This window comes from Melozone crissalis, unplaced genomic scaffold (genome assembly GCF_028551555.1).
Source record: "Melozone crissalis strain CALT ecotype California unplaced genomic scaffold, PUWL_Pcris_2 ptg000018l_1, whole genome shotgun sequence".
NCBI lineage: Eukaryota > Metazoa > Chordata > Aves > Passeriformes > Passerellidae > Melozone > Melozone crissalis.
The window spans coordinates 41,539,660-41,553,025 of record NW_026535796.1 but is presented as its reverse complement, the minus strand read 5'-3'; the positions used below and the strand labels follow the sequence as shown (position 1 = coordinate 41,553,025).

General features: G+C 42.4%; 1 protein-coding gene across 1 annotated transcript in view; it reads left to right on the top strand.

Moving 5' to 3' along the window:
• Positions 1 to 13,366, top strand: part of PRIMA1 (proline rich membrane anchor 1) — a 46,781-nt gene that overhangs the window by 24,751 nt on the left and 8,664 nt on the right. Inside the window, exon 3 of the mRNA XM_054275521.1 lies at positions 3,731 to 3,860. Coding sequence (XP_054131496.1) covers positions 3,731 to 3,860 — 130 coding nt within the window. The remainder of the gene's footprint in view (positions 1 to 3,730; positions 3,861 to 13,366) is intronic.

Below are 13,366 nucleotides of genomic sequence, written 5' to 3'. Positions count from 1 at the left end.
ATTTATAGTTAGATTTTGTGACATATCGGTTCTCTGGCTTTTAACTCAATTTATGTGTGCCACACTTACTCTGTGTGTAGCTTTATGGTTTCATAACCCCAGCACCACAGAGCACCCAGCAGCCCAGTGGGATGACAAAGGGACTTGTGGCACCCAGGGGTGTCCTCCACTCCCCAGGTACCCCTCTGTGAGGGACAGCAGTCTGTGGCTTCTTTCTTTGCTCAAGGGAAAGGGCACAGTTTGGCTCTGAAATATACAGCTTTTGGGGTTTTATAATGGGTTTGAAAGGGGTGGTACAAACAAGGAGGCAACCAGGAGAATTGCTCTCCTGCACTTCATCAAAGGTGAGGACAATGAAAAAAATGGGCACTGACATTGTTATAGGTAGTGTGCTGATCCTCTGCTCAGTGTGTTTTGTAGTGATGTCAGTATCTCCCTGAGGAGCATTTGGGACATGCATGCGTGCTTATCTTCTGCTCAGTGTGTTTTGTAGTGATGTAGGGGGATACAATATCAGTAAATAAAGGTAGCATGGAAAGTAATCTTACCCCTTAAAGAGTTGCAGCTGAGCTAATTATTAAAGATTAGGAGCAGGCCTGAGTTTAACAGGCCCCAGCTGTAGCCAATTAGAAGAATGTTATAAAAGAGTGGATTGGTTGTTTGTGGGAGAACTGGAGTCAGTTGGCTGCTGTGAGGATGAGGAGGAGTCAGTGCCTGGAGGAGCTGCCTACGAGAAACATCAAGGAGGTACAAAACTCTAGTAATATGGAACCCTTGCAAAGTAACAACAATAGGACTCTTGCACTATAATGACAACAAATGGCTTATATTGTATCCCCCTACACAGTGATGTCAGTATCTCCCTGAGGAGTGTTTGGGATTTACATGTGTGCTCATCCTGTGCTCAGTGTGTTTTGTAGTAATGTCAGTATCTCCCTGGGATTTACATGTGTGCTCATCTTGTGCTCAGTGTGTTGTGTAGTGATGTCAGTATCTTCCTGAGGAGTGTTTGGGACCCCTGTGTGTGTGCTCTTTCAGGGAGTGCCTGTGAAATGCACTGCTACTCCATATACAGTGCCAGAGGGTGCTGCAGGTGCCCTCGCACAGGGTAATTTCTCATCACTGAGAGCTCATTGACACCTGTGGGCTTAGCCCTTCTCCCCAGGTGCAGGTGATAAGCTGGGATCTGGTGGACAAGCACAAGAGGGAGAGCCTCCCCAGCCCCAGGGAGCTGGGACATCAATGCCTTCCTACAGCTCAGTGCAGGACTCACTAGGAGTGTCTCTCTGAAAATGTGGTTCTTCCCAGGCACCTTGCTGGTTCTTTGGGAAGTTCCCCTCTGAGCTGACACTTCTAGCTGCACACAGAGGAGTCATCCAGGCTCAGCTTTCCCATCATCGTAAGGAGATTAAATGCAGCTCTTCCTCAGAGGATAATTGTGAGGAGAAATGCATTAAGGACATAGAAATGCCAGGGTATGAGGGGTATGTGAACACATATTGAGAAAGGCAGAAAAGCACATGTAACTGGGAGCTTATTGGAAAAGGACATTTCAAAGGAAAACAAGATTAGCACTGCATTAATAAGAAGTAGAAATATAAAGTAATTTTTGAATTTGTATGAAACCACAAGTCACTAGGAAACAGCTTGGTAGCTTCCAGCATGATTTCTTGTGCTTCTTTTTGAGTGTCCAGTTTGGACCAGTGGGGAAAGGAACTGAGCCAGGTGGATTAGGCATCACTTCCACATTAGCAATTCTTATTTTTCTGTCATTAATGACTGCATCTAGGAGAAATGTTTACTATTCAATTCCACATATATCTGTTTATTCTCCATGGAAAAATACTGTGACAAACCATCAAGAACTACATGGTGTACAGACATGTGACAAGCCTGGCTTTGTATCCTGCCTCTGCCATTTGTCAGTGTCATTTATTGTGCTGAGAGCAGCCCAGGCTCACCGCTGTTGTGCTTTCTGACTAGTTTGGTTGATCCTGCCTTTGAAGAAGAACCAGGGCTGGAGAAGGATAGCCCCACTTCTCCCATCTTCAGTGCTCTCATCAAATTTTACACGGCACCTGCTGATCAGTGTTTTTCCTTTCACTTCACTGCTCCCTTTTGTGTTTTTCAGGACAGCACCTGAAGGGTAGAGTTGACCTTGGCACTGCCTGCTCCTTCATGCAAACATTTTGTCATCTTTGAAATGCATTCTGTTCTGGAATCTAACAACACTGAAAACTTCCAGAGAATATCAAAATCATTTAGCTTTATCAAAACAGTAAATAGTTCCATCACCCACTGAAAGCAGACTTCCTCAAGTGACATAGTAATAAAGTAGAAATTCAGTTGCTGGGGCACTCTAGAAGTGAACATTTCCAAAGAGGAAGCTGGGAAACACTAGTTGTCAAGCTGTTGGGTTTATTACTTTTATTGCTTCTTATAGTTTTTACCTAGTCTTTCCTAAGGTGCTGCTGTAGATTCCTTGGGGTGAATGTTGCCAACTCTGCTATATATCTTGCAATTGGAAAAAAGAAGTTTCCTCAAGAATTGTGTCATTCATTATTTAATCTATTGAGTGATAATCCAAGTGTATGTGTATCTTTTCTAATCAAACACAGGAGACAGAGGAGATGTCAGATCACAATAAATTATACTGGACTGATGATGTATTTTATCTTGGGCAGCTCTTTGTGATGTGTACTGGACATTCAGAGTACCGAGTTAAAGAATGAGAGTCATAAAAGAGCCTTTTGCTATATTTCATTCTCTCACCTACTTAGTTGTGAATATAGATAAAGACAGTCTCACCAACTGATTCATTATTAAATGTCACTTAAGGTGACCAAAATTCTCATGGAATTTACATGGTTGCAGGGGCTGTGCTAAGGCTCTCTCCTTCCTCTGCAATGCACTAATACTGCTCTAGGCATTGGCTGTTACTCACCATCCTTCAGGAAATGTGTCCCCTCAAAGCATGGGAAAAGGAACATAGCCCTGAAGGGAAATATTTTAACTAAATGTCACCAGATACAAAATATTTCTTGTTTTGAGTGGTACTTAAATAGACAATTCTAGCCCTAAATGTAATAAGAAAAATATAATAATAGCAGCTTATATTTCCACAAGTTAACTTTTCTTAATATTAACATATCTTGACAATTGGCTTAGAATTCAAAGGTAGTGTAAAGGAAAATAAGATTGTCGACTATAGTACTCTGAAAGCAATTAGTAAATGTAATAGAACTCATATTCTTTCAAAACAAAACCCCCTTCCTCACTCCAAGGTTACAGTAATATTAGCTACAATACAGATTGGTAGGCACTGCTTTGGCTCCCAACTAACCTCCCCTAATGGGATTTGAAAACATGCTCTTATCAGCATAATATCCCTCTCTAAAATTAAATCTGATGCACCTGGAGATGGTGAATGCAGAGGAAGATGGTGTTTCCCTCGGGTAGCAGAGCTGAGCCTTTCTCCTTCGTGCTGGGTACCAGGTTTAGATAACACTGACACACTTGGTCATCTGGGGACTGTGACAAGAAATATTTGGTACCAATAAGAGAAATTGATTGCTGGGAAAAAGAGAGAAATGGGTCCTAAATGTGAAATAACATCTTTGCATGCGTCTGAGATCCTGGTGTAGTGCTACTGTGTGAGTGACTGAAGCATAATTGTTAATACCCTGTTGATTTGGGAGAATTAATGTATTTTTCCACTATCTTTTTACAGCTCCCAAGTCTACCTTTTGTCCCACTGAAGAGACCTGGTGGCCAGGCCTGATTATTATCATTGCAGTATGCTGTGCCACACTAGTGTTCCTCTTTGTAGTTGTCATCATTTGCTACAAAGCCATAAAAAGGTAAGGCTCCAGAAGCTTTTACTGTGCTTAGGGCAGGGCAGGCTCACAGAACCTGACCCAAGGCTTGTCTCATGGTATCTTGTTTAGTTTAAAGGCCCAAGAATTGTCTCATGGTATCTTGTTTAGTTTAAAGGCATCCAAAAGGCAAAATGCATCCTGTAGCCAGTGTGTGTTTTCATCGGAAAGTCACTTCACGTACCATATCCTGCATGTGTAAAGGTTGTAGTTCAATGCACTCATGGGCATAAGGAAGGGAAACACTAGAAACAGGACAGAGCTACATTGTTCAGATTAATAACAACTTGCCCAAAGACAAATTGCTGCAGGTTGCTGGTGAACGTGGAGAGCTTTGGCTTGGCCAAGAGTAGAGGTAGGAAACACTGTATTACTTGTATTTGAACACTACTTCTGGTAATGATCAAAATTTACATGTGGCATGGGAGATTCTTTGCCCAGGTCCATTACTAATTTTAGCATTTCAAATTAATGTAAACTCTCATAACTCAAAATCTACGGTAATAGGTGTAGTTTTTCATTTGGAGACTGTACTTCTAATTTATTCTTGCCTCAAAATTATAACCTACAGATGAAATTCAAAACCATTTTCTCTTAGTGTAAAAGCCTCTGTGAAGCCTATGTACAACAGTGTGTAGTGGCCATTTCAGCCCACTGTCTTTGCAATAGCTGCACTTGCCTAGGCCTCAAGTAGTTAAGAAATATTGACTTCAGCTACACAGAAAAATATGAGTGAAAATAATTTCTTAAATAAAAATTTATGTTTCTGGTGGAAAAGGCCAAAACTTTAACATCTCCATTTTAAGATTCCAAATGCAAGTCCAAAGGGTTGATTCAGAAGAGAAAGTAATTTGTGGGAATTGTAGGCCAGATGGATGAAGGTTCATTTCTCCTCTATTGTATTTAGTATGACTCTGACAATATCCCACATCTGAGTGTTTGTTGTGTCACAGTTTTATACTGTGAGGGTCTTGGCTGGGAGCTATTGGTACATCCAGGTGACCCACCCTGCAGTAGAGAATGCAGGATTCCCATCCACGGCTCTCATGAGACACTGCAGTGACATCTGAATCTCAGCTTGGATTAAATGACAGCTTTTTTGAACTACCTGATTTCTGAGTGAGAATATTTTGGAGTGAGGGGAAAAAGGAAAATAAGTAAAAATACTTTTCATGAAAAATATTATGTGCATGGAACATGATTGCAAGATTTTTGTTGAGCCTTGGTGGAGATATCACAATGGTGGAGCATTGGATGTGTCTTGTGGTTGTTGAAAAATTTATGCAGGATTTGGAAGAGCATCAAAAAGGGAGAATTCCAGCAAGAAGAGAAAGTCTCTATTTTAGATCTTATTAAATTTGCATAAGTATTTTTGCTATTCTAGTTTAGCTAAAATGAATGTTCATTATTTTGGGGGAGCTGGACAGCTTTCACTCTAGCAACTGCACTTGAAAAATTATCTTTGGAGGACTCAGATTGGCAGTGCAAAGTCTCACACTTCTCACACTCACCAGTAGTTTTTGGTTTACCATTGCTGCTCATTTGTATTTGTCAATTTGTACCCACTGCCAAATTGTGAATGATTTGTGTCAAGGCTGCAAAGTATCTGTATGAGAGCAGAAACTCTCCAGGGCAACTTGTGCCTCACGAGGAATTGATTTTCAAATCTACTGTGATGCTGGTAGATAGGAGCAATGGATGGGAGGAACAGAAATTAAATTAAAAGAGACAAATTTAGAGCTGTCTTGCAAAGGTTTGGGGAATTCACATACAGTCTCACGCTTTGTTTCAGTGCAAAGTAATACTGATTCTTGATGAGGACACCCATTATTTGTCAAGAGTATGAATACCAACCTACAAGTCAGCTGCTTGAACAGGCATTAGGCTCAGAAAAGAGTGAAAATTCCTCTTAGATCTTCTTATTTTTGACATTCACACTGCTGACAAACGCTAAGCTGAAAACTGCTCAGATGTGGAATGGACAGCTATGAAAGAAAATCGTATTAATTATAATTTTACAGGGCAACTAGAGCATTTCTTTTCATCAATGAGTCCTTGCTAAGACAGTTCTGCTAAAAGAATGCCCTGAAGGGCCTGGCAGCATTCCCCAGTAGTTCAGGTTTCTTGATCCACTGTAAAAGATATCTGTCAATATATGCTGGGTATAAGATCAGATGCTTCACAAGAAAAGCATCTCTGGCTTCCACACAGTATTATTACATATCATTGAGCTGAATTGGCTTTAGCTAATGTGAGAAATCCTTCCCTCTTGTTTTTTGCTGGAAGGTTGAAGTGACTAGAGAAAGAGAAGGGGATTAGTCTGGGTGGTGCAAAAGCCAAGAGTTCCTCCTGTGTGTTCCCAGCTCTGGGCCCCATAACCATGCTCTGCCCTGTCCTTCCTCATCCCCAGCTCTCCTCTGCCCTTCTCCTCCTGGGCCCTCCTTCCTGCACATCTCCTGCAACTGGGACCTCTGTCACTGCAGCGCCTCTGACAAATCTGTCTCCTCCCTCCACTGAAGAGGTGCTGAGGAGTGAAGTTACAGCAGTCCTCTGGTTGTAGGGTGTGACAAGGGTTAAAGGCTTTAGTAGCAAAGTGCGGGCAGGGATTTTTTTGCATTGAGTCTGGCTTTGTAGTATTAATCCCTCACTTTCATAAGAATCAAATTTGGAGTAAAAAGAAAAAGAAAAATCCTATTGTGCTTAAGTTGAAATCTCATTTACTGGTTTCAAAGGGCCAGACCCAGTCAAAGTCTCTTATGTCTGCTTTTCTGTAGCAAGAAGAGAGGCAGTGACCTCGAGGTATCATAACTCAACTGTGTTTTTATTCAATCTATATATAAACTGTGTCTTCTAGGGTAGTCTGTTTTCCCTCATAAAAGCTAAAACTTCAATGTATCACCAACTTTAGGCACTAAAGTGATTTGTAATAAAATGCAGCCTCATGGATTGGTGCTTCTTTGTATATAATAACTACCAGAACCAAGAAAATACACTTCTACCTCCATTTCTGGAAATACTCAGGTTCTTCCTGAAATACTGGACATACTCAGGTTCTTCCATATGACATGGTCCTAAGAAATGCTGAAATCCATCCCAGTGAATGGATTTGACCTCTCTGGTCTGTGAGGGAACTTTGACCAAGTTACATCCATCAACTTTAATACTCTGATGGGTTGAACTTTGGGAAGATACATATGAAGTGACAATTCAAAGGTGCTTCAAGCAACTTCTAAATTTCCTCTCTGTGTGGCTGGTGACTGCAGCACTGGACATACATGACTGGCACATAAGGTACAGATGTGTGCTGCTGCATGGATCTAGCACCAGGGGAGATATTGTGTTGGGCTGCAGCATGGCTACATGATGAAAGCACCCTCAGTTTGGCAGTAGAGAAATAGCTGTTTTCTATGGTCTTGGTGTTAGAGGGTTATTTCCACTTTTTTAAAAAATTTAGATTTTCTTTTAAGAATCTTTTCCATAGCACATCAGAAAAAAAATAGCGATAGTCAGTTAGCACCATCTGTGACATTTGTAGATTTTTAGGACAGTCTTAATCACTGTCAGAGGCTCAGCCTCAATGTAAGCTGTGGGACTTTTCCATACATTTCATGGATAAAAAAAGTGATCTCACAACCAGTGATTTCTGTAACACATAGAAAGAGCAGATGAATAACTGCTTCAAAATCTAGAATGCTTCCAAGTCATTCTCTACCATGTCTTTGTGAAAACCTGCCATTCTCACTCTTTCCCCAAAGACTGTAATCAAGAAGTAAAAGCAGGAGGTCTAAAGACAATCCATAAACTAACACAGGGTGGAGAAAACCAGATTATTTCAGTATTATGTGGGTTTTTGGTTTGGGAATGTGCACCGTGAATGCCAGCAGCTCTAAGAAACCTTCATCTGGTGTAAATCAATGCAGATCCAAAAACAATCAGTGGAATTCAATTGATTTTAATCAGCTCTAGAGGTGACTGTCTCTTAAGCTTTTTTTTTAACATCTGCAAGTACCTGAATCTAAGGTACCTAAGACACTAAGACTAGAGGGAAGAGGGAAGTAACACAGTAAAGAGGATTAACGAGAGTAGTTTGGTAAATAAGCAAGTGAGATGGGGGAGAGCGGGACATGCAGTGTGTAATCCTATTTCTGCAGCTCACTGGTGTGTCAGTGTCTGTGAGGGGAGTAAGATATTTACATAAAAGGGAAAAATAAATCCCTGGCTCCCTGTATAAAATTAAGATAACAGAGCCATCTGTCAAACCTCGAAGGGGAAAGCAAAGCTGAGCATCCTGGTCTTTATGACAAGTGATGTGCCACCTATTCAGCCTGTCAGAGAGTGTTTCAGATGGCTTTCAAACATGTGAAAAATATATTCTCAGTATCTCTGGAACATCCCTGTAGTCTGAGATGACCCATGAGCAGGTCACTGTGCCTGGTGATGTGGCTCCTTGGTTCTGCTGGATTTCAGGTAGGATGGATCCATCTGTTCTCAGATGTACTGCAGGGTTTGCTGCCAAAGAGCCCTCCTGCTAGACCAGCAGGGAAAGTGGGCTGATGGTAGCCAAGCTTTACATGATATACCTTTTATCCACTGTTCTAACTTTGTGAAGCCACTTTTATATGTTTCTCATAGTCTGAGAAAAAGGTGCCACAAATGCCTACATAGGCACTTCCTTAAGGAGGTGCTGAGTTCATCTTCAAATAATAATTAAATGGAAGAAAATATTGTACTGAAATAAAATGACAGGTCATATTTAAACTGTCTTAAAATTCATTGCTCAGGTATTTTTAGGGTGCTTATCATTTGTGTATGATTTATGGCCCCTGTATACTGCATAGTTTCAGAAGCAGGAGCTAGGTTCTGAAATTTGGCTTTCTTTAACAAGATACCTGCAAGGGGAAGACACTGAGACTTTCTAAGGAGGCCAAGAACTGGCAGTGGGGGCTGTGGTGATGGTGCCCCATGGTGGGATTTATGTCCCACTAAAAAGGGCCATAGCCCTGCACTTTTTCCCCAGCCAGTTTTGTACCACTCACTCCCCTAAAGAGAAAGAATTGTGTACTCCTCTACATGGTCATCTCCTATGAGCCACTGAGACTAAGCATTGTCTAGTCCAAAGTCAGTATTAATTGCAACAAAACAGTGTTTTGTTTAGCCTGAGCAGAGAGGACAGAATCCTAAATGTACTTAATTGCTTTGAAGAGCAATTCACAGCATGACTGATGACAGACAGGTCAAGGTGAATTGAAATTGTTCATCTCTCCTATGCTCCCTGACACATTAAAGGAGTTTGTACTGAAATGGTGCCTTAATTCCTTGCGGATGAAGGGACAGACAGTAATTACTCAAAAGATAGAGTGAGATAGTTGGTGGAAAGGATGGGTTTAGAACTACTGTTTGAGTGGGAGATGCCCAAAGGGAAGAAGAAGGTCTGTGGGGGCAGATCTCTGTGCCTTTGATGCAATTCATTGGTGCCAGACCAGATCAGGTCTGCAAAAGGGATCAATCCCTAAGTCATCCCTAAGAATCATAGAAAGGCCCCAGAAATGTTACTGAGGGCAGCTGAGAAAAAGGCAGACTTGAATATTTTGGAAAAGTAAGGAAAGGTCTTGGCATTGTGGCCTGATTCCACAGTCTGAATGTTGATGTTTATCAACAACAGGACTATCAACCACTGAACACCACTGTCCAGGTCTTCTGTCACCTCTAACCAAAGCCCAACATCCCCATGTGTTGCTTTCCCTCTATGCCCAATCATCTCCCAGTGGTGAATTGACTCCCATCCTTGGAATGAGGCTGCAGATAATCTACTAAAGATAATTTAAATACCCTGAGCAACCAGTCTTTCTGCAGGAGATCCCATTCTTCAATCATTGAGAAATGAGTTTGTAAAATCACTGCTTGATGAAAACTGAGTGCTAATACAAGGAAAATCAATTGTTCTACCAAGCAGTATTGAAGTCTGGATGTTGGTTGTGCAACTTTTGAGGGTTGTATTTATGAGACAAGCTGTTGAAGAGCTTTACAGCTTGACCTGAGGCCAGAGCTCTGCTGTATTTATTCTGCTGATTCAGTGGCATCAGTGGGGATTTTGGACAGGGGACTGGTAGTGTGTGCTGCCTGATGCTTTTTGGGTGCATCAAGATGGAGAATGGTTGGTGTAATTTTAAGTAGAATATCAAAAGTATTGCAACTTCTTGTTAGGCTCTTTTGACAGTTCAAGGGCTGATGAGCGAAGTGGATAAAATAGCCTTTTACTTGGAGAGATGGCTCAGCCAAGCCACATGGGCAATGCTGTGCAGAGCAGTTTGTTTTGCTCCTGTCTGTGCAGAATGTGTTGGTCAAAAAAGCAGAAGGATCTGCTCTCCAGTGCTGTCAGTCTAAGACTTTTGTAAGTACCACATGTTTTTGTAACTGTTGTAAGGCAGGATTGCTCTGTCTCTTCTAAGTTATAGAAACTCACAAATTCTGCTGGGGAGAAAGTTTGTGGTCATAAATGGATTAAATGCTCCACTGTTTCTCATAGCCAGGAACACTGAAAGCCTCCAAGAGGCTTAAGTCCTTAGCATAAAACAAGTGGTCCAGTTGTTTCAGAGAAAAGTCTCTTATGGATCATTTTGCACTTGTTTACTCCTAATTTGTGATATGTTGACAAAGGTGCCAACAGAAATCTGTAGAGAATTATGGTCTGTCATGTGACAAATGAATTTTTCAGTGTAACCAGAAACAAACTTGCCATTTATTCTGTTTTCTACTGCAGATGCAGGTGCCACATTGAATGGGCAGAAGTCTACCCATATAGCCAAGTATTTTTGAGAGTCTGCCTCAATGCAACTCTGATAGCCATGGGTGGATTTTACACACTTGTGACGGAATATAATGCTCATGCTGGTCTAATTATATTAGTTGCAGCATTCTTGATTTACCCCAACACAAATAGAAGAAACAAGTTAATACTGGAGCTTTGAAATATACAGGAGAGGTGCAAGGCTCACCATGATGTTTTTATTACATTTTTTTCCTAAAGACAAAGAAATAAATTTTTCTTAGACATTCATTTAATTTTTTTAGCCAGTCATACTTTTTGCAAGCGGATGTGAGAGTGCTTGTGGCTGACCAAGTGAGTGAAAAGCCAAAGCTGTGTCTGTGGCATACCCAGCACAGTGTGTAGAGACATTTGAATAAACTTTCTGTCTTGATTATCTGGAGTATCTGAGTTTATGACTGAGCTTAGGACCTGCAAGAACCCAGCAGCCTGCAGTCTCAATACTTTTATGACTCAGAGAAAATTGTACCCATGGTAGTAGGGTGGGGGTGTAGATCCATACTCCAGCTCCATATCACCCAGAAATTCCCTGTGCACAAAAATAATCCCATGGAAACCTCCTTGCTGGCCTTATTGCCTCTTATTTCCACAAAGGTTTTGCAGTGCATTTTGTGTACAAGCAGTAAAACCTGACTTCTCCACTGGCTGAACAACTGCAACTCCTGGTGAGCTGAGTTGGTGTTGGGGGTCCCAGCTGAAGGGAGATCACATCTCACACCCCCTCACCTTGCCCTGCTGTTTGCTGCCCACAGCTGCATTGTCCGGAGAGCAAAGGCCCAGACAGGCTCCCCCTCTGCACATCTGTGACACCCATGGGGTGCGCATCACCCACAGCCACACCTGAGCCCCTTGGAGCTGTGCTGCCACTGCTCGAGGGGCTGCACAGTCTGACTCCTGCTGCCTCTGTCCTTCCTTGTCCACAACCCTGTACTCAGTGCTCAGCATTGCTCGTGCTGTGGGGTTGCTAAGCAGCGCTCAGCTCCCTGCTTGAGAGCCTTGCGGTGATGGGAGACGCGCACTGGGGCAGCGTGGGCAGAGCTGCCATGGGAGAGCGTGGTATCTGCTGGGATGGTCCCTGTCCATGGCACCCCTGCCTTGCTCTCACCCCAGAGTCCCCTCATCAGCAGGCACATGGCCACCCGCTCTGGCGTGGCTGGGCTGGAGAATGATGCTGCTGGATTGCCCGTCCTGGAGAGCTGTTGGCTAATTAGCCATGTCAGAGGTCATTCATGGGGATGGGCATCACAACATCCACGCCCCAAGCTAATGCCAGGTGATGGAGAGGACAGAGGGGTCTGATGTGTGTGAACAGGTGTATGTAAAGAGTCTGGTCCCAGCTGTGTAAGATGTAGGAGTGGGAAAATAGGGTAGTTCCTCATTCCAGCCTTTGAAAGAGGCCATGAAAAGAGAACCCACGTGGAGAAATTCTACTGCCTTTGATGTCTGCTTTTTTTAGGCAGTGGCATGAAGCCTTTATGAAAAATGTTAATACTCCCAAGCAGCTGGAACTGTGGCTTCTTTCCTTCACTTGCTCTGAGCCCTGAGAAGCCAGTGTGGAGACTGGCTGAACTCAAATTCTTCCTCAGAAGGTGTCCCCAGTTACAATAGTCTAAAGCTGCACAAAACCAAACCTTTGCATGGACGTCAAAGTGAGCAGGACTTGCTGGTTTCTCTGTCACTCCATGGACTTGTCCCATTGCACCACCTGGAGCATGGGAAGGCTGGGATCATCCTGTGCAGTGCATGGACATTGTGTTTGCATCTATCCTGCAAAGTGCAGGATCTGGCTCTGAAGACTCTTCGCTGTGAGTAGAGAAAGCCAGAAGCAGCTGCATGAAAAATCAGTGGTCTCAGTCTGGTTGAAGGCAGAGACAGATTGCCTCAAATGCAAAGTGATCTAGATAGCTGCAAAGGTCAGTTAATTTTATGAGTTTTAATTTTCTTTTCAGCTCCTTGCATTTATTTGTGTTGCAGACACTCTTCTTTCTGTAACAGAAGATCTGCAAAGAATTTTTGTTCATTTCGACAGAAATTTATCATACTATTCAAATAATGTCATGGAATTATATTTAAATGATTCTGTGAAACAGCAGTAGCTTCATTCTTCATTCTTCCATCATTCAAGTTGTTGCCTATGTTTGACAGTGATTAAATGGCAAGGTAGTTATCTGCACTCAGCAAAATATCTGGACACAAAGTGCCATAATTTGGGGGATGGAAAAGTCCATTGTTTAAAATGCCAGTTCCTACAGTCACTTGACTGATGAGGGGTGTACTGTCCTTGAGAGAGAGCAAGAGAGCAGGAAGGAGCAGCCCTTGCTCATCTCCTCTCTCTGTCCCTTATTTCAACCCCACATTTTTCCAGTACTGGTGCTCACCCTGACCCAGAGCACAGCCGTCAACAGCCATTCATTTTGCAAACATGGTAGGGAATTCCTGTTCTTTTTTTCCTCCTCCACTTTCCCTTCCAATATGGACTTGTTTTTGTAAGGACCTTCTAATGTTTCTCCAGTTTTCCTAGTTAATGTTTGTTAAGCACTTTGAAGATAGCAAGCATTGAATAGTTGTTCAATCTCTTCCAGAAGGTCTAGAGAATTTTAAAGAACTAAGAGAGAGACCTAGGTTTGGGTTTCCACTGGTGTTATTGTATTACAGAGTGACGGAT